Here is a 26,164-nt window from a genome sequence, read left to right as displayed (position 1 = left end):
TAACAGCATTTTATATTAGTTTATATATTAATTTTGTTTACGTCGCTCAAGTAGTTATGTGGTGTAAGTAAGAATGTCTTGGATCCGTAACCATGCACACATAGTTTCGAATCTGACTTCATATACATATATTTTCTTAAACTTTCTTTTTTTTTAATTTAAATATATTGATTTATTAATAATTACTAACCTCTGTAAAAAATTTTGAATAAAAATGAAAAATATATAAAATTTTATTTCATTAAATCAAGTGATATTTTTTTTATTTTTTTTATTGTTATTATTGAATTATTATTTATTGTAAAAATTTTTTTGCAATCAGAGGTTAATTATTAATAAATCAATATATTTCAATTAAAAAAAAAGATGAAGTCGGATTCGAACCGATGTGCCTTCCCCTTGTAAGATCAAAATATTTCATTAATTAAAATTTTATTTAGTTATAACTCTGGAACCAATTAAACTAAGTACCACTTATGATATATCGTTTTTATTTATATACTTCAGTAATCAGTCGATGTTACTGATCAAATTATTATTGACTAATTACTAATTTATTTCTGATAATTTATCTGTTTTTCAAGCTCAGCATATTTTTAGAAAAGTTACATAAGCAGCTGTCAAGCAAAAGAATTAAATAATCAATTTTTTTTTTTTTTTTACTAACCATTTTGATATTATGCATAATTGTGGGTCAAATCTATTTCCTATGCCTGGTCACCCAAACCAAATTCTTTTCAATTGTCACTAATAGTAATACTTTTAATCATTAATAAACAACATTTGCAATTTTTATTTTCATTTATTTTAATAAAATTTTATCTTCATAATATAGATATTGTTTGAATTCTGTTATCATAAAAATTGAATAATAATATTTACAATTGTTTTTTACAGTTAAATTAGTTTTAAATTAATAACTTAATTATTGTATTACTACCATTTTAAAATTTTGTTGAATATAAGGAAGAGCATTGAGAAAGTTTTTTAATCCTTTACCAGGTTCCTTTTTCTTGTACGAAGTGAAGTGATCGCGAATATTTTCGGTTTTCAGATTTCAATGGAAATATCCATTTTTACCATCCCTGAAACCGTTTTGACTAGTTTCGGCGTGACGTCTGGACGTACGTATGTATCTCGCATAACTCAAAAACGATTAGGCGTAGGATGTTGACATTTTGGATATAGGACTGTTCTACACCTTCCCTTTTGATTGCAATCAACTGAACTTAATGTGTCTAAAAAAAGCTCAAAATCCAAAAAAAAATGAATTTTGTACTTTTTCTTAACTGCAGTAATAAGTCCTCATTGAGAATTCAACCATATATCATAAGTGGTTCTTATTTTCATTGGTTCCAGAGTATAGCCAAATGAAGGTTTAATTAATTAAATATTTTTATCTTACAAGGGGAAGGCACATGGGTTCGAATCCGATTTCATCTTTTTTTTAATTTAAATATATTGATTTATTATTAACTATTAACCTCTGATTGAAAAAAAAATACAGTAAATAATAATTCAATAATAACAATAAAAAATTTTTTTTTAATATAAAAATATCAGAAGTTATTAAAATAGTAAAATTTTATGTATTTTTCATTTTAAAGAAATATGTATATGTAATTTAATAGGCATACAAGGAAGTCATGTTGTGTCCACATCAGATTTTTTAAAAAAGTTCCGTGTCATTTACATTAATACTAGATACGAGGGACGTTCAATAATTTAACGAGTTAAATTATTTAACAATAATTTAATTGTTAAATTATTTAACAATAATTTAATTGTTAAATTATTTAACAATAATTTAATTGTTAAATTATTGTCAATAATTTAACAATAATTTTGCGACGTTCAATAATTTAAATTGATGTAGAAAAAAAGGATTAATTCATTAACAATGAGACTTACAATAATTTTCAATATAGTCTCCAGCAACATTTAGACAGACACTTGTCCCACTGTTCTGTGAGCTTACTGATTCCCTCAGCGTAGAAGTCTTTACCTTGCTGTTTGAACCATTCTTGTTCCACTTTTTTGAGTGCTTCGTTGTCGTACTTCTTGCCGCGTAAAAGGTCTTTGAGCGGGACGAACAAATTAAAATCAGACGGGGTGAAATCTGGACTGTAAGCAGGATGTGGTAACACCTCCCAACTCAAGTTTTCGAGTGTTTCTCCTGTTCTCTGAGCGATGTGGGAGGGCGTGCGTTGTCATGCAAGAGAATCACAACTTTGGAGAAAGTGCCCTAACGTTTTCGCCTTATCGCGGGTCTCACTTTCTGTTGGAGCATGTTAGAATAGTACTCACTGTTTACGGTACGTGTTCTTCTAAATAGTTACTAAAAATTGGGCCTTGTGAGTCCCAGAAGACCGTCAACATCACTTTACCGGCTGACGGGTGAGTTTTAGATTTTTTTAGTGGGCGAATCCATATGTTTTCGCTCAAGACTTTGCCGTTTTGATTCGGGCTCGAAATGGTAGAACCACGTTTCTTACGTAGAAAGACATTACCTTCCGCTTCAAATTATTCTTTGAGTTGAGAAAAAATGCGAATCCAGGTGTCTTTATGGGCTTGAGTCAGCTATCTTGGGAAAATTTTGCGATAATTCAGCACGTCATGAATGATTAAATGCGCGGTTCTAACATTAATATTACATAAACTAGCAATTTGGGACATTTTGGCTCGCCTGTCTTCGTGAATAAGATCATTTTTGCGATTTTGCAGCGCGGTGGTCGAAACTTCAACTGATCTTCTAGACCGATGGAGATAAGTCACACTTGTTCTGCCCGAATTAAACGGGGTGTTCCACCTACTCATACACGTTACTGCGGTTTAAACACGTTTCACCATACTGTTTCAATATTCTTGAGTAAATCTCCGCCGGTTTTTCATCTTATGATAGCAAAACTCTTGTTGCTGAACGTTGCTCTTCCGGGGTACACGTTTCAAGTGGAGCTGACATTTTGAAATCAACAAAAGAGGTTATGTTAAGAATAATTATGATCGAATAACTGATTAAATATGTTCCCAAGGTTGCCAATTTGACTCTCAAAAAGTTTCATTGTCAGTGGATGAATAGTTTTTTCTCTATATCAATTTATATCGTTAATTATTGAACGTTCCTCGTACAATTGGATTTTCAATCATGAAAATTAAAGTTTAAAAAATTCACATTTTAAGTAAGGTGCCATTAACCTCACTTGTTTGTTGATGCTTAAAAGTTTATTTATTAATTACTTAAATTAAATAATTTGCCCCAATTTGGTGTGTTGCTATACAACAAGGCTGAAAAAATTATACAAGGTTTACTCATTTGGGTACGGCAATGCTACTATGTTTGATGACATCAAAAATCAGGTCAAAGCTGGGATATGGGATAAATCAATTTTTTTAGTAAATGAATTTTTGAGAAATGAGACAAAAACTATTTAGAAATAATGTTAAATATCCCCTTATACCTACATTCAATTGACTTAAAACCGAAATTTTAAATAACTTATGAATTACATTCATCAAACTAAAGTTCAATTTGCTATGATCACAAAATAAATTTGAAATGGTGAAAAATAACTCTTACTTCTTTTTTAATTTTGTCCAAAATTTAATGCTATCAATGTGATATTTTTTGAGCCATTTTCTAAGAACTTATGTTGAACCAGTTTGTAAATATTGAACAAAATATGAGCATGTATATAAATACATTTTCCCTGTCTCTCTTTTTCTGTTCAGCCTTTGAACCATGTAAGGTACTACTTCAGAGGATGAATGAGGATGATATGTATGAATTTGAATGAAGTGTAGTCTTGTACAGTCTCAGGTCGACCACTCTTGAGATGTGTGGTTAATTGAAACCCAATCACCAAAGAACACTGATATTCCACAATCTAATATTCAAATCCTTATAAAAGTAACTGCCTTTACTAGGATTTGAACAATAGAACTCTCAACTTCAAAATCAGCTGATCGTCAATTACAAGTTAACCACTAAACCAACACTTTCCAAAAATTCTTGTAACTTTTTTTTTTAGGGGTCTTGAACCATTGACTTTGCAAAATTCCTGTTACCCAAAATTTTGGCCGATCACTTGACTTTCCCTGCTGCAATGACAGAGCTACAGTTGGAAAATTAAAAATTTAGAGGAAAAGTGCTTGATATATATTTAAACAGTATAACCTTAAAAATAAGATTCTTATTAATAAAAAGAAAAAAAAAAATGAGCAGATATTTGTTATTTCAGCAATCTTTTTAGTTTGTATAATGATGTCACATTGTACAATGTGGAGACCATTATCCAGATCCGAAATTGATACAGGTAAGGAAGTTTAATTTAAAAATGTATACTTTCTAATATCCAGGCACTGGATGATACAGTGCGACAGTCTCCATTTTTAAATTTACCAAGATCTATGGAGAGTATAATTTATTCGATTCTGCATCTAAAGCTAAAGAAGAAACATTTATTAGTAAGTACTCCTTACGTATAAAAAGAATTATAAATGATTAATTCCTTGAACAAGTTTTCACTTTTAAATTCTGTACCTAGGTTATAATACAATTTTTTACATGGTACAGAAAATTGAGTAAGTTTCTCCAGTTGATCTATGGTAAAGTTGTTAGTTATATAAAGTAATTAAATAAGAACTGAAACTCTCTGTTATAACTAAATAAATTTTGATAGTGCTTGAGTTAACATATACGGCTGTTTAATCTTAGACAATCTACATTAATAAAATCAAAGGATTCAATTTGCAAAGATGAAATCGACTTGAAGTTAGTGTATGGCTGTATAGTCCTGTAATAAGACCTTTACTGCTGTTCAGTAATAAGCTTTACTGCTTTACTTGCCAACTACAGTACCTGTGTTGATTCAGATTAAGAAAGTAAAGTATCCTGATCTAGTCCAACCAGAATAGATGATTATTATTCTCTCCTCTATATATTCCATTTCCTTGGTCCCTTCTTCCTCAATATTGGTTCCACAGGTGTAGAACTGATTGTGCTTTTCCTTATCCTGAGACCTTAATAATAAGACCAGTGCATCCTAGACGCAAAATAAATGCCTCTACGAGGGATAACAAAGTGAAATATGATATTTGCAAGATTTGTGTATGTAGCCCCTATACAACAAAATATTTTGTTATAGGAAATGGTAACTTGATTGATAGGAGATCATACTACAGCAACTGCAACTGTACATATTACCTTGAAGGTTGTAGGAGAATTGGTAGACCACTATAAAGATAAATCAAGCCGTTCGGTAGAATGACGCCGGCGAGAGTTTGTCCGACGGCGGAAACACCGAAGACTTATTTACTCTGACCATCTTGCAAATCGACATTTAAAAATTTTTTAAACTGTTTAAAATATAAAAAAATAATTTTGATGAAATTATGTTATCATCGCAGAAATAGATGTTCTTAATGAAATAGGTTTTTTCGATAATTATGTAATAATCTTTGTAATTTCACATTTTTTAATTTGAAAATGTGAAATTTTTGTTCTTCTAACGCTGAGTTTTTCCTAACCCGTTTACAAATCGGTCGCTTGATAGCAGTACTTGATAGTACTAGGTAGTGTATACTTGAAATAATAAAATTTAAAAGAGATTATACTAGTTTTATTAAAAAAGGAATAAATAAAACAGATATAAATTGGTAAAATTTTTATTCTACAATTAGAACTATTTGGTGGCGCTAGGGTCGTGATATTTCGAAAAATTGTATTTATGGTCCGATTTAGCTCATATTCGGAATATATATTTGTTACGCGAAAAGACATATTTTTGCAAAAAAATAAAATAAAAAAAGATTTTTATTCATGAAGATCGAGTGCTTTACTTAATGAAAATTCTGAAGTTTTTTCATAAAAATAAGAAGAATCTTGTTATTAACTGACGAATAGTTATTCTAGACGAGTTATAATAGCTAGACGATATATCGTCCAATCTCATGATTTCAGATTTTGTTATATTCTTGTTGTTCTACTGGAGTGGAATTTTTCTCTTTAACTTAGGTTAATTTTTTTTCCAGTGCATTTGGTAAATTCTTTTCAACTTGATCATCAGCTACATATTATTAGTTTCATAGGTAATCTGAATTATAATTCTGATGCTCTCATTTTTAACAATATTAACACAAAACAAAAATGCTTTTTAATAATAGCTTCAGTGCAACATGACCTATCATTTGAAGTTTTTACCTTTGAATAAATAAATAAATATTAACAATTAGTAATATTTAATGTGTTTTAATTAGGTATTTATTACGTTGATATTACATAGTATACGTCCAATTCATATTTCTTTCAGAAGAAAGGAAGAGAAGAAAAAGAACAACAAAGTTGAAGTGAAAAATGGAAACTACAAAGGGACAAGGAGAAGGCTTGGTACAAAAATGGTTGGAGATAGAGGAGGTGTAAGGGATCTGCTTCCAGGCAGAACAACAGATGATGATGGATTACTCCATAAGCTTCCTCAGTGCAGTATATAGTTACATTAAATCAACTTATATAAATTATAATTAAATACTATAAACTATAATTAGATCTGAAAATATCTGGAAGACTAATTTTGATGGAATTTGAAAGTAAATTGTTAATAATTTTTAAAAGAAACAATTGTGTTTATATTCTTTAAAAAAGGTTTTCAAAACCTACTGGTTATAGGTTCATGAAGTACCTTTATATTAATATTATCAAGGTATACAAAATTTGTGTTTGAATATAAAATTAACAGTACTCTTCATTTTTCATTTTTCAGTACTCTTCCTTTTTTTTCATTAGACTATTTTTTGAGATAATTACCCAAATCTTAATTGATTATAATAAGTACATGTATTTAACTTTTTTATTTTGTTCAGATTTACCATATTAAAGACTGTTACTTGTATCTGTATTACGGAAATAAAAATGTAAGTGTACACGTTATAAAAATACATAACATTTATAAACACAAATTTTGTTGTTCAACATATGATAGATGAAACCAATCTATTTTTTAATGTTGAAAATGGATTTCAAGTTAGAAATATTCTTACTTGATTTATATGTTTTTCAAAAATTCCAAAATTTAAATTTTGAAAATTTTATGATTCACGATTTATATTTTTTATTTTGTATGATTACTTTATATTTATGTGTTCAGTATATATTTTTAACTCTTAATCTGTTGTTAACCATCACATGATAACTTAAAGTCATAACAGCAATATCGTGTATCATATCATTGAAGCATACATGAGCAAGATTCATCATGTCTATACAATTCAAAACAACAAAATGCTTGTTGGCTTTATCAACCTACTGTTTTTAATAGTGTAGTCTCTTCAACAGTATGATATCTGTATAAAGTGGTGAACAGTGAAGTCTCATAATGCCTTAAATGTGAGTAAGTAATTTCAAACAGTTTGGTTATGTATGTGGTGAATTCATTCTAAAATTACATAAGAAAAACATTACACTTTCAACTAAAAAAAATGCTTATAAATTGTACTTTGTCTTTGAAATCAGTGATAATACATGGGATCCTGATATTAAACGTAGTAACTGTGCAGTCTTCTTAAGAGAATCGTTTAAAGGCCTTACTATTTGGTGTTCCAATAATTTGGCATAAACCAAAAGATCATTTAACAAATTGTTATTTCTATTTAACTAATGTGTCTGAAGTTTCTAAGAAGTCTAAACATTCTGTACTTCATTGTCTTTCATCACCATCTGTCCTCAGACCTACACCGCAAAGTGAATCCATTCCAGTTCCTGAAAACTTGTTTCATAAAAACAGTGATGAAGAAGTGGACAGTGGAGAAGATGATCATAATTCAGACTTAGAATTACAATTCAGTAAGCTGCATCTTATACCACAAGGTAAGCTAACTGACTTGGAAGAGATTTAAACTTATCAAAAAATCATCTGAACTTTTAGGGACAAGGTTGACCCTTCTAAGGTTTTAAGGTTGAAACCTTGCAATGGTTATTTCATTATTTTTTTTAATTTAAAAAAAAAATTGCCTATCGAAGGTAACAAAAAATTTTTTCTTAATACTTTGCTGAAGAATATTATTTAGTTTAGTGCAAATATTGATGAGCTTATGTTAATAATTAGACCAAGTTCATGAACTTGTAGTGGTAGCTACAAAGTGTAGCTTGAAAGCAAAATAAATGCCTAATTGCTTCACAATTATAATAAATATCCTTCTGTACTAGCTGTTATGGAATTAATAAGAAAAAACATATGGTGTTATGAAAACTTTTATTGAAAAAGTAATTATAAAAAGCATTATGGAAAAAGTTATAAAGCTTATGGAGTTGGAAATGTGTGTGAAGATTTGAAAGTAATAGCTTTTTTGTTAGGCATGCAATTAGGGTATACTACTGTTTTATTTTTGAATGGGACAGCTGAACTATCTAGTAAAACATGAAATAAATGTGAGAAATAAACTCCTGGTGAAATAAATCATTATTCATGAGGCTGGAGTTAACCAGAAAGAGTATTTTTACCACCCCTTCACATCAAACAGAGAATAAAAATTCTGTAAAAGCTATGAAGAAGGACAGTCAAGGGTTCTTGTACAAAAGGCAGAAATTCTCAAAAGTAAGTTAGGCAGAAATTAAGAAGGGATTTTTGTTAGTCCACAAATAAGGGAACTAACTGGTTAGAGATGAAATGTTTGACCGATATAGAACTCGCTGCTTGGACAGTGTTTAAAGACGCTTGGAAAAATTTTCTAGGTGTCCATAAGTTTACAAAATTACCAGATAACTGTAGATAAAATGATAAATTTACATAGAGACACAGGTGTAATATGTCACTAAAAGTCCATTTTCTGCATTCACATCTAAATTTCTTCCAGTCAAACATTGGGGGCAGTAGTGATGAGCACAATGAATGTTTCCATCAAGATATTTCAGGACTGGAAAACTGCTCTGGCAAATTGAGTGTTAATGTGGTACTGTAGGGCTTCAATTCAAGAGTACCTGGCTGCCTGCAAAAGTAGAGCATCTACTAAGTACTAAGAAGTTTTAATCTAAGTATAAGATATCCTATAACATTATATTAACTTTTAAAGACATTTAAAATGCTCTTTCTATAAAACTGAGGGTGATAAAAAGATTTTATTTACAGATCTGTAATCTATGTGTAAAACACTGTGTAGAGAAAAGTATTACATTTAGAATAATTAAAAAAGTTTTATAACAGTAATCAGAGAAATTTTTGTAAAAATTAATAATAATGGAAAAATATAATGGATATTAAAAAATATATAACTGATAAAAATATATGGATAATATAATGGAAAAAATTAATTACATACAGTCCATAATTAATTCATGAATATTAAATTTATTTTTTTTATATAAGTTTTCTTAATTATATATATAAATAAACATCATCAGATGTAAATTAACATCTGGACAGATGTTAACAAAAATAAACTGAAGAAAAATTACTAGGGTATATACAAAGTTATATCTATACTTATATTACTTTTTGACATAGTCCCTGGCCAAATTCAAGCTCTTTTCTTACCATGACAGACATCTATCAGAAAAAAATGCCTCCTCAAAGAAAAGCACTGCTAAAATTCTCATCCATGAGGTAGTTCATCATTGCTTTTAAAGTATGAGTAATCAAGCCAATTCTTCAACTTTGTGAACAGATGAATAAAAAGGCAGTGCCAAATCAGCGCTATAAGAAAGACGGTCAAAAATTTGTCACCTAAACTTGTTTAGTACAAACTTAGTGTTTCTGGCAGTGTGAGGCAGTGCACTGTTATGAAAAAAAAACGATCCCTTTTGTTATCATCCCTTGACGTTTATTCTGTATCGCTCTTCTAAGTTTTGTGAACGTTTCACAAAAAACATCTTGTATTCAGCTTTGTAAATTCTGCCAAAAAATTATTTTATGATCCTAAAACACATAACCATAATTTTTTTGTTTGAATCTTTTGGGTTTCTTCAGCAAGTGTGTGTGTGTGTGTGTGTGTGTGTATGTGCATGCATTATATTTGTGCATCCACTGTTCTTTTATCTCGATATTGATGAATTTATCTATGTTTCATATCCAGTAACAATAATGTCAAAAGAACTGTCTATATTCTAATATTGCTGAAGAAAAGTCAATATAACTCGAGAAAATTCTCTCGAGTTAAAATTCTTCTCTGCTTATGAAAACCAATCTGTCTGAAATAATTCCATAAGGAATGGACCTTGAAATCTTGAGGTAAATGTTTCTCTAGGTTCAGTACAACGGAATGCTTGCTGTCCTCTTCCTTCCTTGTCACACATTAATTCACCCTTCTCTGAATTTCCTGCACCATTCTGTCACAAAATCTATCACCCATTACATATTTATGGTAAACTATGCACAGCCAGCGGTGGATCTCAGCTTCGGATATTCCTTCTGTTTGCAAAAGACGAATGATGTTACATAGATATGTTGCAACTAGTGGGAGCCTCAACACTTGTTATAAGTTAATTATATTCCAAATTTAAAATGGGTATAAAGTGTTTCTAAGAAGTAATAAATGGTCAAAATTAGCGCGCGCGCACTCTAAATCACAAAATTCATATATAACATAAAAGAAGATACTGCAGTATGTAATTTTATAAAAGAATATTAGAAATATTTAGCTTTTGTAAATAAAAGAAATTAAAAAAATATCCTCTTTCTGCTTTTATCTAGATAACTACATTAGTGAATAATCTCTATATAATTTATTAAAGTATTTGTAACAGACAAATAATGAATTAAGAGGAAGAATGCTTATGTTATTGAAGTGACTGCCTTCAGTGATATTAACCTAGAAACTTATAACTTTTTAAATAAATTGCTTTTTTTCACAAATTGCTACATCATGTTCATATATAGAAAAATAATTAAGTCATGAAACTGAAATTTTAAGAACATTAGATAAAGGAAAAGGAAAATATTAAACCAGCAAACTACCAAAATAATAGAATCTTTCTAGATTCTAGATAATCTTTCTAGATACTGTATAACTTAATAATAATTATAAATTTAATTTTCTTTTGCTATTTCATGAATTAAATTAAATATGATGAATCCTACATAAACAGATAAGAGAATTGTTACATTTTTCTCTTTTTTTTTAAGATGATAAATGTCTTCAAGTTCATTTTATCTTCAGTTCCTTTCAATTTATCAAAATAATAAAACAGAGTAGATATATTTAAAAAATATCTCTTTATTTTTAATATCATCTTAGTACAAAAATATACATAAAAATATAGAATTTATCTTAAACTAAATTATAAAGCTAAACTACAAGTAAGTAAAATATTTATTAATAACCGAATATATGCATACATTTAAGTTATCAGCCCAAAAACTGAATTGTTCCTCAATAGTTCTGCCATTAGTTGTTAGACAGAGTAATGGGAAATATGATCAATTCTTTTTCACCAGAAGAGTAATTGGATAATGATTATTGCATAGCTTTAAAAAAAAAAAGTGGAAAAATCCCCACAATGTCAATGTTGACAATTATTAAACCTCCTCCATGTAATGGCAAAGAGCATTTCTCATTAACCAACAAGATATCAATGTTTTATTAACAATAATGTTATCAGGGCAACTTTTATGAATAAGTATGTAGTAAACAAAAATAAGATAACAGAAAAAAGTAAGACACACAAATTTTGAGTAGAATGCAGATATCTTGCAGGTACCATAAACAAATACAAATTCATTTCTAAACTGTTCTTTCTTTTTATAAACATTTTAAATAAAAATACACAGCCCAGTGGCAGCAGACATGACAAAATATTCTGATAGAACTCTTCAGGACTGTTCTAACAGTAAATAAAATCTGAAATAACTTTCAAGTTTAAAATTAGTGGATGAGAGCAAAGAGAGAGGGCTGTTTTGTAGTGGAGGTTGATGGAATGATGTATCAGTCCACCTAATTCATTTCATGAATCAGCATGTCAGAAGAAAAGTTTTGATATTTTGTTGGTCAATGAAAAATTATCTAACTAATCAGTCAATTCTTTGAAGAAATGAAGTATTTATATCAGGATGAAAATCACAGTAACTTTCAAAACTTATGTAAACAAATTTTTATTTATTTTTATATTTTTCAATACTTAAAAAGTGAACTTATTTTTTATAATAAAGTTTTACCAGCAAATGATCTTATTTGAAAACAGCACAATAAAATTCCCTAAAAATTAAATATTAAAACCCAAGTCCCACAAGAAAAGAGATTTAAAAATACTGCACTAATTTAACTCAATATCTGTTAAAAAAATGTCTAATGAAAAGTAAAAAAACACTTAATGCTAGGACTTCATACAGCTAATTTATCCCATCAACCTCACTTATCTTAGCCAGTCAACATTCTAGAATATGATCTGTCATAATACTACAGATAAAAGATACTATAGAATAGTTATCACCAAAAATTTCATTAACCTTGATATAATAAAATAAAACTGCATAATATTTATTAAATATACTTTAATCCAAGAGTAAGCAGAACCAGATTTACTAATGTTAAATAACTTTTGTAACATTTATAAGAGTTAAGTTAAAACAAATTATCAAGACCCAAGTTTAAAAATCAAAATAAGACTTTTTTACATAAAATATCAATAAAAATAAGTTTTATAATCACTGATTCAATAAGAGAGATAACTAACATACAGTAGCTAAATTGCATAGCATCATAATTTTTACTGTAAAGAGATGGTGAAATTAATTCTGTACAATCCTTTTCAATTTCATTCACTTACTACCTTTCAAGTGTGTCTCCTTTAGCATACGTCTCAATATTTTACCAGATGCGCTTTTAGGAATTGAATTAGTGATAATAACAGTGGATAATTGTTTATAATGAGCAACTTTTTCAGCAATATATTTCTTTAAATCATCACTCTGTACTTGATCTTGACCAGGTTTTGGTATAACATAAGCAACTGGCAATTCACCTGCTCTAGCATCAGGTATTCCAATAACTGCTGCATCAGCCACTTTAGGATGAGATCTTAAAAGTTCCTCTAATTCAGCTGGAGCTACCTAAAATATATATATATAAATTTAAAAGAAACAAAAACAAAAAACACAACAATTACAAATTTAATTAGTAAGTGTAGGTAATATGCCACAACAAAATTATTCTAGGATATAATTTATACCCACTAGGTTGGTCTAATGGTGAACTTTGTATCGAAAATCAGCTAATTTTGAAGTTGAGAGTTCTATGGTTCAAATCCTAGTAAAGGTAGTTACTTTTATATGGATTTGAATACTAGATCGTATATACCAGTGTTTTTTGGTGGTTATCGTGCATGCGTGTGTGTACTTATTTTCTCTTTTTATGTACTATAAGACATGTTCTTCAAGTAAGAACCATTTCAACTTTGCTGCTGATTTGTATTTAGAAACCAGACAGTGCTTGTTCAACATATTTATTTGTTATTAGTAATCTGTTGGCAAGAACCGCCCAATCATATTTTCATTAACAGCATACATTAATTTAATTAAATAACTGTTGAAATAAATAATCCTGGAAAATATGAGGTTCAAGCAGTAATTTCTTAATGACAAAAAACAAATTTGTAGCATTTTTCAAGAAGGTAGGATGAATCTTCACAATCAGGATTGTATCAGTCATCTACTTATGATCACAAATGATTTACTGGAAAAATTAATGAAAAAAATAATTCACAAAAACAGATGTTTATAGTTAGATAATTATCAAATGTATTTCCAATTGCTTAATGTTTAGTCATTAATGGAAAAACTGGGTTACAGAAAGATACTGGCATGCGAGTACCAAGAATGTTGTCAGATGGATACAAGGAAAAACATCTTACTATAGTTCAAACACTTCTGTAGCACTACCAAAATGAAGGAAGTGAACTGTTTAACCATGCTGTGACTTGGAGATGAGAGTTAGATGTTTTACACTAATGTTGAAACAAAGACAAAGCAGAATTTGATGCAGTGATGGCATTCATAACCTGTGAGGCTCAAGAAGCTTATAAGGAAGAATCTTCAGACAATAAGCTTGTTTTTTAGACAATGAAAGGCTATTGCTTATTAGGTTCTTTAATTTTGAAACTATAAATGCTAATCCATATTGTAAAACCCTTAAAAAACTTTGACTTGTTATTCAAAACAAAGGTGTGGGAAGCTGTCTAATGGGTTTTTGTTTTTTCATAACTGCATGCTGCAACAAATATAGTTCAAGAATTAAAATGATCGGAAATCTTAGATTTCTAAGAGCAATTGAGGTGGGAAATTGGGATTGTACTACGAGTACAGTCTCAACTTCTCACCAATTACCTTTTGCTGCATTTAAAATAATGGTTTTCAATAGAGAAATTGAAAATAATGAGAAACTGAAAGACAAAATAGTTAATCTTAAATTAAACTGATAGGAAAAGTTTTTGAAGGTGGAACAATAAACCTATAGTAGAATAATATAAAAAAGTGTTGCAGTGAATGGTGACCAAGTGAAAAAATAATACAAGTATTTGTTATTGTCCATATTAATTTAATTTAACGATTTTTTTTAAATTTACTTTTCATTTTTATTCATTTATTCATAAAATTTCAATTCCTTTTGTTATACAATTTTTTTTTGCTTTGTTTTGAGTTGTTTCTTTTTTTTGAGAATAAAACAATAATTGAAAAAAATGCTTATCTAAATTTTATAACATTAACAGTTTTTAAGTTGTGGATGAGTAAATTTAAAACGGACTTCATCAGAAACCTTTGCTTTCAAGTTGAATTTTCAAAAGAAATTTCTGGTATTCATCACTCATAACTTAATCTAATTAATGGTAATGAAATATGCAAAAGAAAATGGCAATCATAATTTGATGTATTAGAAATTACTGTTCAGCAATGACAAAACAAGAAAATAAAAAACTGACAACAGTTGTTTCTGATGCATATCTTACACACACATAACTTAATTTAAAATATTTATAATTTTATTTAAATATAATATTTTTTCGTTTAATTAATTCAATGATTTTAACTAAAGCGTTCATATTTAATTTATTTAATTCGCGTATTTAATTTAATTAAAAAAACTGTTGAAATAAATAATCCTGGAAAATATGAGGTTCAAGCACTAATTTCTTAATGACAGAAAACAAATTTGTAGCATTTTTCAAGAAGGTAGGATGAATCTTGACGTATTTAATTCGTGTGGGTGTGGCGGTATTAGTGGCGGTGGTCGGCACTAACTAAACTAATGTAATTTCACAACTTACATAGAACAAATTTTGCTTGTACGATCAGCAGACTGGTACGAGAATTAATGCATCAGGTACAAAGTCAACTTGTGACAACTACAACAGTATTTTTTGTGGTAAGGGTGTGATTTCACTAAAATTGTTTTTACAGATATTGTTATTTTTTAAGTTGTTAACAAATCTGCCTAAGAGATATATATGACCTTAATTAGGCAAAATCTCAATATACTGAGGGTAACCTTAATCTACAGCCTCACCCCCTTGACCTTTTAAGTTGAAAATTTAATAGCATCAATGCTTCATATACAGTAGTAATCTCACAAAGTTTAGTCAAAATCAATCCAGTTTTTCTGGAAATATAAGGTGATTTAGAGGCCAACACCAAACACGCGTGCACATACAAACATTAACATGGGGAAAATTTCCATCCAGTTTTTTGGGTTCCTTAGGTGTCAAAACATCAAGATCTGCTGAAAACCACATATGGCCAAACTGAACCGATTGCAGTACTTTCCCTTCTAGAGCTATAGCTCTGCTATGCGCTATCTAGGCAGAAAAGTAAAAATAAAAATTAAGTATCATTACTCTTGATTGTCACTTGATCGGTGGTAAAAGCCAAGTTTCCAGAAGTAGCAAACAAACTACTCTAGTTTACAGAAGAAAAAAAGAGTGGGTTTTTTACTGTTACTGTAAAAATGACATGGTTCAAATTTGGTAAAGTATTCAGGATGTTGAAATTTTTTGTACACTAACTGAAGTTAGTGGTAGTCAACTGGTCTGCCATATTTTAAAAATAAATTAAATAATCATGATGAATAACTGTAAATTACCTGAAATCCTTTAACTTTAATCAATTCCTTCTTTCTATCCACAATGTAGAACTGACCATCTTTATCATAATAACCAATATCCCCTGTATGGAGCCAACCTTCTTTATCAATTGTTTCAGCAGTAGCTTCAGGCTTATTTAAATATCCTTTCATAACCTACAAGAAAAATAAAACAAGAAGCAACTGTTTTGGAGTTCATAATTTTCTTAATGAAATATTACAAAATTTTTATAAATTGATGCCACTATTGAGCACTAGTTTACTACAGTTTGTTATTTTACCATTTTTCATTTTAATAGTTTATATGTGAAAATTGTCAGAAAAAAAATTAATAAGATATTACTTTAAAGTTGATGGAAATCTGTTCAAATATAAAAACAAATTTATAAAAACAAAATGTATTATTATTATTATTAAGACTTTGAGAATGCTAAGTTCTCCAATAATATTTTTGTGCTCTGATATATCTGTCTTAAAAAAAAAATCACCTTATGATAAAAATAAGTTTAAATTATCTCTTACACATTTTTAAAAATCTATGTGCAATAAATAATTATACAAGCAAATTATTTTAACTAATTTTAAAAAAAGAAGGAAATACTCAATTTCACATGAATATATTTTAATTTTTATGTTAATTTCCTATTCTTTAACATGCAAATAGACCATTATCAATGATTTTTTTTATCGTGTAGAGAAAGTTCCTTTAAAAATTCTTTTGGATGTTTCCATTGAGTTTTTCCAGGTAGCTTTAGTGAAAATTTTTTAAACAAAAAATAGATTGCCTTCATAGATTGTTAGAATATATTTATATACATAGTGTATCAGAGTTCTCCTGGAACTTTCATACTTGTGAAAATAATAGAAAAATTTTATATAAAAATATGTCCTCAAATGCTTCGTTTGAGAGTTACAGCTAGTGAAAAATTTTACTAGGATTTTTCAGCTATTCTGGTGAAATTAGGTCGTACTGAACTTTTTAGGATGTAAATTAAGGGGCAGAATTAGTGATTTATTATGGCTTTTTACCTGAAAAATTGATTAAAATAGGACTGAGAATCATATCTGCAGTAGTTTTTGAGAAATCTGGGGTGAAAACTAGTAAATTGGGGTAAAAACCCTGTTTTTTTATGTTTGACGTACAATAACTTTGTTACATAGGTACTAAATACATAAAACTTGGTAGAAAATTTAATTCTGAATAAAATGATTTAAGGTAAATTGAATAAAACAAAGAAAAGTTAGGAAAATTCAAAATTTATTTAGAAACAGCACAATAGACCAAAGTGCATTATACTCGTACGTATCAGTTTATAATAAGAGTTCAACAATGAGCCATATTATACAATGAGCCATAGTATACTATGCCATATTTCTTGGCATACTTCTATACTGCTTTTCTTGCTCTTTTTAATTTTTCATGGCTGTCCTAAAGTTGCTCAACTGCATCCATAATGCAGACAATTATTTCCTTTCAAAAATGTTTTTGTCTTGTATACAATATTTTTCATCCATCCCCAGATGCCAAAATCTAAAGGTATTAGATCAGAGAATTGGACCTTGGACCTCCAATGAGTGAGTGTGGACCTCCATGACTGATCCATTTCTCAGGGAAATGAAGTGAGTGGAAACAGCACAAGAGAAGTGGGGAGATGTGCCATTGTGCTGGAAGTATACTTTGTATCTCAGCGTTAAAGGAGCATCTTCAAGCAGCTGTGGCAATCCTTCTGAAGAAAGTGCAAGTAGACTTCAACATTTAAGTGTCAGATAATATGAATGTTCCAATCAGTTGATTGTGAAGAACGCCGACCATACAAATAAATAAATTATATAATTTTACATTACATTACTACATTATTTTTATCAGAATATATCAATTAATTAAAATTTACCTGTGGTCCCTTTATACATACTTCACCCTTTTCATTAAGACCTAATGATTTTCCATTATCGTCAATGATTTTAGCTTTTGTCAGTGGTGCTGGTAGTCCTACAGTTGACATATTTTTGTATGTATTTGGCGGAATCAAAGCTACAGGAGATGTCTCTGTTAAACCGTAAGCTGGAAATAAAAGTAAATCAACATTATTAATAAGTGAAAATAAATACAGTAATATCAAACTTCTTTTTTTTTCATTTAACACATTTGTATGATTTCTTTTTCATTTATTTAATCCACCAACCTAAATTATTATTTACGAATATGAATTTGAGAGCTCATAATAAACAGAAAACAATTGACAAATTTACATTGGTTGTATTTGGAAAAAAGGGCCACATGACCTGAATGATCTATATTTTTAAGAAACTCACTGGCTATATTTTCCCTGTGGACCTGCCTGGATTACAAGAGTTCATGTAACGATTTATCTTCATTTATTTTCAGTAACATGAAAGAAAAAAATTATAATTTTATTTTACTGTGTTTTATTTTAAAACAATAATATGTCGCTGAATGGCACATGGCACTTAATAATAACCTTATGGTAGCCCTGAAAAGGGCCGTTTTTGTTGTCGATTGGTTTCGACAGCTCGTTGTAATTAATAACCTTATGGTAACCCTGAGAAGGACTGTTGTCATCAAATGGCTTCGACGGCTTGTAATTCATAGCCTTGTGGGGTCTGTTTTTTTGCGTTAGCTCTGAGAAGAGATGTTAGGTCCAGAAGCTGGTCTCCGGCAAAGATGGGGAGTTGCGGCTCATCCATTGAAGTCAGACTGGTCTTCCCTTCAGCAACAGTTCGGTCCCCACTACAGCGTAGCAGAAATGGCCCCCAGAGTCCTGCAGTGTTGGGTCGGCGTCGGTCATCCTACACTGGCGCGGCCGAGGCAGTTCTCCCCGAGCGATGCCACACTGGGCCGGCTCCTGCTGCTGAGTCAGCTGGCCAGGGCGATTCCAAGCCCAGGTCAGGTTGCGCCCAACGATTCCAAGCCCAACGAGCTGGCGCGGGAAGGTAACGTCCGTATCCAGCAGCTCCCTCGGTCCCACATCGAGGCAGCCAGGTAATTTCTGCTGTCTTCTTCTTCTTCTTCTGCTTGGTCTTCTCCAGGTGGTGGTTGATGATGAATTGAAAATTCACTCTCTTGCATGCTCTTTTATTGGAGCCTGAAAGTGGTGGGGCTGCAGCGCCGCTATGGTGGGAGAACTGTGCAGTGAGAGTGATGCTTGTATCAGGGGATATGTAAATTAAAAGTGGTTATTTCAAAAATTGTTAGATCTAAGGAAAATACAAGTAAACTTTTTTCTGATTTAATCTTGCCAAAACCTGTACTGTTTCCCAAAAATAAATAAACCAAATATAATATATTGCAATGCCATTTATTTGTTCAAACAAACAAATGGGACAGCAAAATGGGTTACTCTTATTCTGGATTCCTAGTTAACCGTTTCAAGGGTAATTCAAACATGAAAGTATAAGTAAACTCCAGTATTTCTAAAATATTTGGTTGAGATATGATGTATGCATTATCTTTGAAATTTCTCGCCAAACTGACAGTTTCTTTAACAAATTAACAAATAAAATTTACTTAAGAAATTAAAAATAATTACACAATACATAGATTTTCAGATATAAAATTAATTTGTAAAGGTAATAAAATTACTTCTGAGTGTTATTTTCAATCCACTTGAACACTTTTCCAGTGATTCTTTTCAAACTATGGAACATTAGATGGCAGCTTTCAGTGTACTGGCTTTTAATGTAAACTAGATGGCATTGGAATCCTATTGAAAAGATACAGATATTATAAAAGATACAGCTTTAATAATACTATATCAAATTTTTACTTCATCAAAGAGAACAACCATTCATCCTTCGTTTTTGTGAATCACTGGTAACAGAGTAACTGATGTAGAAACCAAATGCAGATACTGCAATCCAAAAGCATCCAGATATTGCAATTTTCTGATCAGGATTGGTGTTTTAAACTTCTATGTTTTAACAGTAGTGAAACAGTCGTGACACAGAACTTAGAGAATTAATAGCAAATCTCAACCCTAAGAAGGCCATTCCTCCAAATGCAGTGTGAATCAAATTAAAAAGAACAGAATAAGATTGTAGACTGGACATATAACAAGTTATATGCCAACTAGTCAGGAATAAACTGATGTGAACTGAATTTGGGACATGAGTAATATTGAAGCACTTACTCAGATTGTACTTAGTATGAAAATTTGTATTGCTATTTCAAACTAAGAGAAAAATAAAAATATGTTGAATTATGATCATGTTTGCTGAAGACACTAATAGAAGATTGTAATTGAGAGGAAATTAGAAAAAAAATTAACCTCATTGTAAGTACAAAATCGAAAAATCAATCTGGTCTAAAGTTGTTTAGAATATAATCATAAAATAAATTAAGGAACTAAGGAAAAATAAATTAATAAATTCAAAGGAACAATTTCTAACTGTCTTCTAGAATTTAAAAATTTGTTAAAAATTATTGTAAGATTATTTTAAATTCTTAAAATAACATTCAGCATCTGACTTATTCACATCTTTTGAAAGTATTTCTATAAGTATTAAAAGATTGTGTTATTCTTTCTTTGAGAATGAAGCTTTTTGTATTTTTTTGCTTTATTTCATAAATACAAGTATTTTTTACTCTTTTATACATTAAAAACATTTTATTACTGTTTATTTTTTTTAAAAGCTCAAAGATTCTGGATTTAGAAGATTTTTTGAGATTCTGGTATATCTGTTGATGATTATTGAACAATTGAAAAGTGGTTCTAGTTCCAAGTTTTTGCTTTTTACAAGTGCTTCTAAAGTAGATCATTTTGTCTTGATTAGATTAATACTTAGATAATTCATTCTTAATATTCAGATATTAGTTACCACAATAATTTTTTTTTGATAAATAAAAATATTTTGGTGAACTCATCTAATAACATATATACTTATAAAAAATGAGAGAAACCAAGTGTTTGGTATATTTTGGTTTTATAAATATAGGGCTTAAAAACATTAATTTCATACTGACAAACTACATTAACTAGAAAGTAAAAAAATTTGTATTACATTTCTCATAATCTTCCATGCTAGTCCCTGCAATGATGGTAAACAATCTTAATCAGAGGTAATCCTTAATGATTTAAAAATATCTTTCGATTACCTTCTAGATTTGTTTAACCTTCTTTGCATCTCACTTAGATAAGTACCTTGTTATTTGCGTCTGCTGCTGCCCTGGATTTATCTGTGGTAGCAAGCTGGGCAGCCACTATAAGGGGTTAATGGTGTTACTCTCAGGGAGCTCTGTTTCCTACCTGTTGCGTATTAAAACAAACTGGTAACAAAGATGGTTGTTTGGTAAAGCTGGACAGCCTCCTATGACTTGTTTTTCAAAATTCTTACAATTATCTTTTTATATATAAAACAGTTTTACTGCAATGCATCAAATATATTATACAAGAGTTACATTTGGATGAAAAATGAATATAAAATCTGATTTATAAAATTATTATAAATGGTTACTCTTGGGATTAGACTATGATGATTTTGAACAATGTCACAGCATTGTTGCTTTAATCATAATGACTTCTAAAGTAATTAAAGCATAAAAATTTAAGAACACCCATTTTTTTGTTGAAAATTAAAAGAATGACTATTTTATGGTAGAAAAACTGATTAGATTACCATCAAGTAAACTTTGAGAATATAACAACCAACAACAGAAGTTTTTATAAAAAAAGAAAATCTATTAAAACACATGATTATGGCAGAAGAAAACATATGATTCAATTAGACCAATTTTAATTAATAAATGTGATGTATAAGGATGTGTTTGCGTGAAATAAACAAACAAGATAAGCAACATTAATATATTTGTGAAGATAAATAATACACAAAATTATGAAAGTCTTAGAGGAAAATTATATTTAAGTGATTAGTAGTGTTTTCAAAAACTTGAAAAAATTTTCAGTTTTGTGTTAATAAACTAAATACAATATTGTTGGTTAATTGGTTAATCTTTTTTATTATCTATAAAAAAAATTATGCAATTTTTTAATCTTTTATTCTGTTACTGTAATTCAAGTAATATTTAACACAATTGGGTTATAATGGCTAATGATAATGAAACTAAGAACTGAATTTAACAAAGATGTGTATAGGTTTATTTGTAGCTTGGGCACAATGTGTTATTGGAGACATTTCCAAAATGATACTGTTTTTTTGTTTTTGTATAATTCTTTTTACAGCATTAATGGCTTCAGTGTTTTTTGCAATTCGATAAATAGGTATTGTTCTCTTATGCAGATTTTTGACTACTTAGTAACACTGGAATAAGAAGTACTATCGTTATTCTATAAAAATGATTTCAATTATACATACATCAACTGTATGATTTAATATCTGTATTTTATAATTATATAATATAGTGAAACAAATTATTTATGGCTTATATTTGATACTTAGTTTCAGTAAGTACTTATTAATAGTTAGTATTGTTAGTATGCAAATAATATGTAATTTCCAGGAAGATCTGGAGCTATAGTTTTTTATATATAAAATTCAGTTTATGTAATTTGCTTGCAAGGTGGTAAATTCCATTTATTAGCACAAAAAATGTAATACTTCTTAAAGAAATTTAAAATTGCTACATTTTAAAATATGTGAAATTATGTTTCCAGAAAATCTTTTTAAAGCTATTACATAACTTTTCATCACTGCAGTTACAGGTGGTACATGCTTGTCCAACTTCCCCATCTAATTTTATTTTGATAGCAGATTTTTAAAATTGTTTATTCAAATTTCAATAATGTGAGACCAGCAATTGTACTTCAGAATTGAATTCCGGCCCTAGATTGTCATAGAAGTCATTCTTATGTGCTTTAGTAACTGCTTTTAAGTACTGATTGACCTATTCACTTTGTATTTATAAGATACAATCATTCAAGAATAGTGTCTTATTCTTAGAAATGTCAGTTTTTGCAAGGTTCCAAATCACATAGAACTACTAAGAAAGCTTGTACTCAGCAGACTTTTGTGAAACATGTTAACTATTTTGATTACGTGAAGTTTGTGAAGCATCATTCTGCTTGGAAAATGAGTGATTGATAACTGTTGACATAAGGTATCAAATTAAGGTTAGTGTATGTTGTGAAGTCCTCTATGTGAGATAATCATTATAAAAAAGTTAAGAGCACATCAGGTTAATGCATAGATTTCTCATATCATCTTGTGATATAATATTTATACTTGGTTGCCACAGACTATTTAAATATCAGACTCAAACATATAAGCCTATCAACTGCGGTAAGAACCACAGTTCTTAAGTGAGCCTAGAACAAATGTACTAGTAATTAGAAGATTTCTTTAAAAAAAGTAGTCTGAGGTAATGATTATTCTTAAACTTTTCAGACCTTACTGGATTTTTTGATCTGGCTGAGTAGATATTCAAGATCCTATGTTCCATAACTAGACAGTAACCCATTTTATTGATACTTGTGTACTGTAGGTCTATTCTAGGCTAATATCCTGTGCATTGTTTGTTGCAATTCACTTTGTATGAGTCAAATAAGATATTTGAAACCAAAAAAAAAACATGTTGATTGCAGTATGAAAACTTTAACTATAACTTTTTTTTAAAAGTATTATTATTTACTTTGAGAACATTTCAGCAAAATAATTTATGACATTTACTCTACTGATGAAATTATATTCCTTTTTTCCTTTATAAAGTAATATAGTTATTTCTGGATTTTCATATCTCTGCAATATACATAGCTTATAACTGTGTAATTTAATAAAATAACAGAACAGAAATAACATAACTTTACGTAGAAATAATTACAACTGTAAACCCTTGAAAGTGCCATTTTGAAAATTTTCTTTTAACCTTTTAGTTCCACTGTCAATTTAATTATATCACAGCACGAATAATCCAAGTCCTGTTTTGTTAATGTATGTTAGTTTTTTTTTTTTTTTATTAACCTGCACTTATTCAAATATGTGTTTGAAATATATTTAAAAATTGAAGATAGTTTCACACAGACATGGTGTACATTAAAAATGCATTGTATATGTAAATTCAGAAATAAGATGATTATATTGTGATCTTTAAATATATACAATTCCTTATTTCCAAAAATTAGTATATCATTATGAAACTTAAGTTTTAGAATAATTGTAAGCTTAATTTTATAAAGTAGTTTTTTTCACAATTTTAATAAAATTAGAATATTGAAACCAAAAATGTGAGAAGTAGAATTTCAAAAATTGCATAATGGGCAACAAACTCAAGATTCCATATGGAGTTATACATCAAATATCTAATTTGACAAACTCAAGATTCCATATGGAGTTATACATCAAATATCTAATTTGGCACTGACAGAGTTCAATAGATTATTTACTTATAAATTTAATATCTCTACATGTCTTAGTTTACTAATGAAAAAAATATATATATTTTTAAATAAATGAATTTTAAAAAAAATTACTTATCCTATGAAGAGAAACACTTCACATTTGAATCTAGAAAAACATACATGTTTTTAGCTAGCTTCAAATATAGTAATAAAGTACACTTAGAACCTAGACATAAAAATATATTTTTGTTGAAGTTCATGATGTTGCTGATAACAATGATTATTTAACTCGCTGTAGTGGAAATGTATTAATAAAGATTATTTTTTAAATAAAAAGTATCTAGTAAGTACAACAATTTTTTGTCACGACTAAAAAAAAAACCACAATTTGAATATAAAGAAAATAAATATCTAGAAGTTTTAGCCTAACTATAAACTTATGCATATTCATCACCTTGTAAAAAGTATGTAGTACTAGGCAATTTATTCAGGCAGTTTTCCATATCTGATGCTCCTAAAGGAGCAGCACCTGATGTCAAAAAGCGTGCATATTGTAAGTGTTCTTTTGTCACTGCTGGATGTGCGCCCAGGAATAGTACAATTGGTGGTACTATATATAATATTGAGCACTATTAACAAAGAAAATTTTGTTAGTTTTATAATTTTTAACAATTAATTCAATTGATTTATGAAATTAATATTTATAACTTAGGCTTATCATTTGTTATAATTATTACCCCTACTGTGTATGTTGCAATCTGAACAATAAGCAACCCCTGACCCAATTAGACGAGGATGATATGTATGACATGCAAATGAGGTTTTTCTGAGATGTGTGGTCAATTGAACGTGCAAAATGAGGTTTTTCTGAGATGTGTGGTTAATTGAACCCCAACCATCAACGTACACCAGTATCCACTGTTTCGATTTCAAATATGTATAAAAGTGATTAACCTTTACTAGGGTTTAACCATAGAAACTTTGACTTAGAAAATTAGCTTTCTGTGGTCAAAAATATTCAACTTAATTTTTTCCCCAAAATCAATTTGAGCTGAGAAGCGAGAAATGAAGACTCAACACTACGTATTAGGAAATTTGATCACAATTACTTAATTTACACTCATCTCAGTTTCTGTATCCGAGTGTAAATTACAAGTACATTTAAATTATTTAATTATGTATTAATATCATGTACTGCAACAAGTGACAATGACAACACTGCAGCAATAACATGATGAAGTTGTATAACTTCATCATCAATTTTATGCATTTTACAGCAGAGTCTTTTATGAAGATTAAACTACCTAATCTAAGATAATATATTAGACAGCATATTACTTCACAAAATTTTACTTATTTATTGAAATTTTCTTAACATTTACTAAAAATGGATTTTAAAATATTTTTAAGAAGATATATTTAGAGAATATATATTTAATGCATTAAAGAATATATATTTAATGCATTTGTAATTACACTACACCAACGTACTCAAATTTTATGCACTTAACTCTGATTTATGTTATGTTTCATTTAACAATCTTATATTTATAAACAAAAATTCTACTTTGTTGCATTATACAGTCAACACATATGTAATAAGTTAATATAAAAATATGTATAGGAAATTCTTTACAAATCTAATAAATGTTTTAAGAAACTATGCATATTTATAGATTACAAATTTATAGATTTTATAGATATTTATAGATTGTTTAAGTAATAAATATGTGATAAGAAAATTAACAAATTTAATCATAATTTTTTCCTTTTACAATTAGTACAGAAATAGCCAGTAT

General features: G+C 29.0%; 1 protein-coding gene across 1 annotated transcript in view; it reads right to left on the bottom strand.

The window, feature by feature from the left end:
- Window positions 1-11,181: 11,181 nt before the first annotated feature.
- Window positions 11,182-26,164, bottom strand: part of LOC142330838 (uncharacterized) — a 102,879-nt gene continuing 87,896 nt past the window's right edge. The window contains exons 6-9 of the mRNA XM_075376297.1: window positions 24,820-24,994; window positions 17,949-18,118; window positions 16,057-16,212; window positions 11,182-13,034 (exon numbers count right to left, since the gene is read on the bottom strand). Coding sequence (XP_075232412.1) covers window positions 12,744-13,034; window positions 16,057-16,212; window positions 17,949-18,118; window positions 24,820-24,994 — 792 coding nt within the window. The 3' untranslated portion in view covers window positions 11,182-12,743. The remainder of the gene's footprint in view (window positions 13,035-16,056; window positions 16,213-17,948; window positions 18,119-24,819; window positions 24,995-26,164) is intronic.

The sequence above is a fragment of the Lycorma delicatula genome, chromosome 10 (genome assembly GCF_047948215.1).
Source record: "Lycorma delicatula isolate Av1 chromosome 10, ASM4794821v1, whole genome shotgun sequence".
Lineage (NCBI taxonomy): Eukaryota > Metazoa > Arthropoda > Insecta > Hemiptera > Fulgoridae > Lycorma > Lycorma delicatula.
Note: the sequence above shows the minus strand (reverse complement) of the source record. Positions and strands in the feature narration are given on the sequence as shown.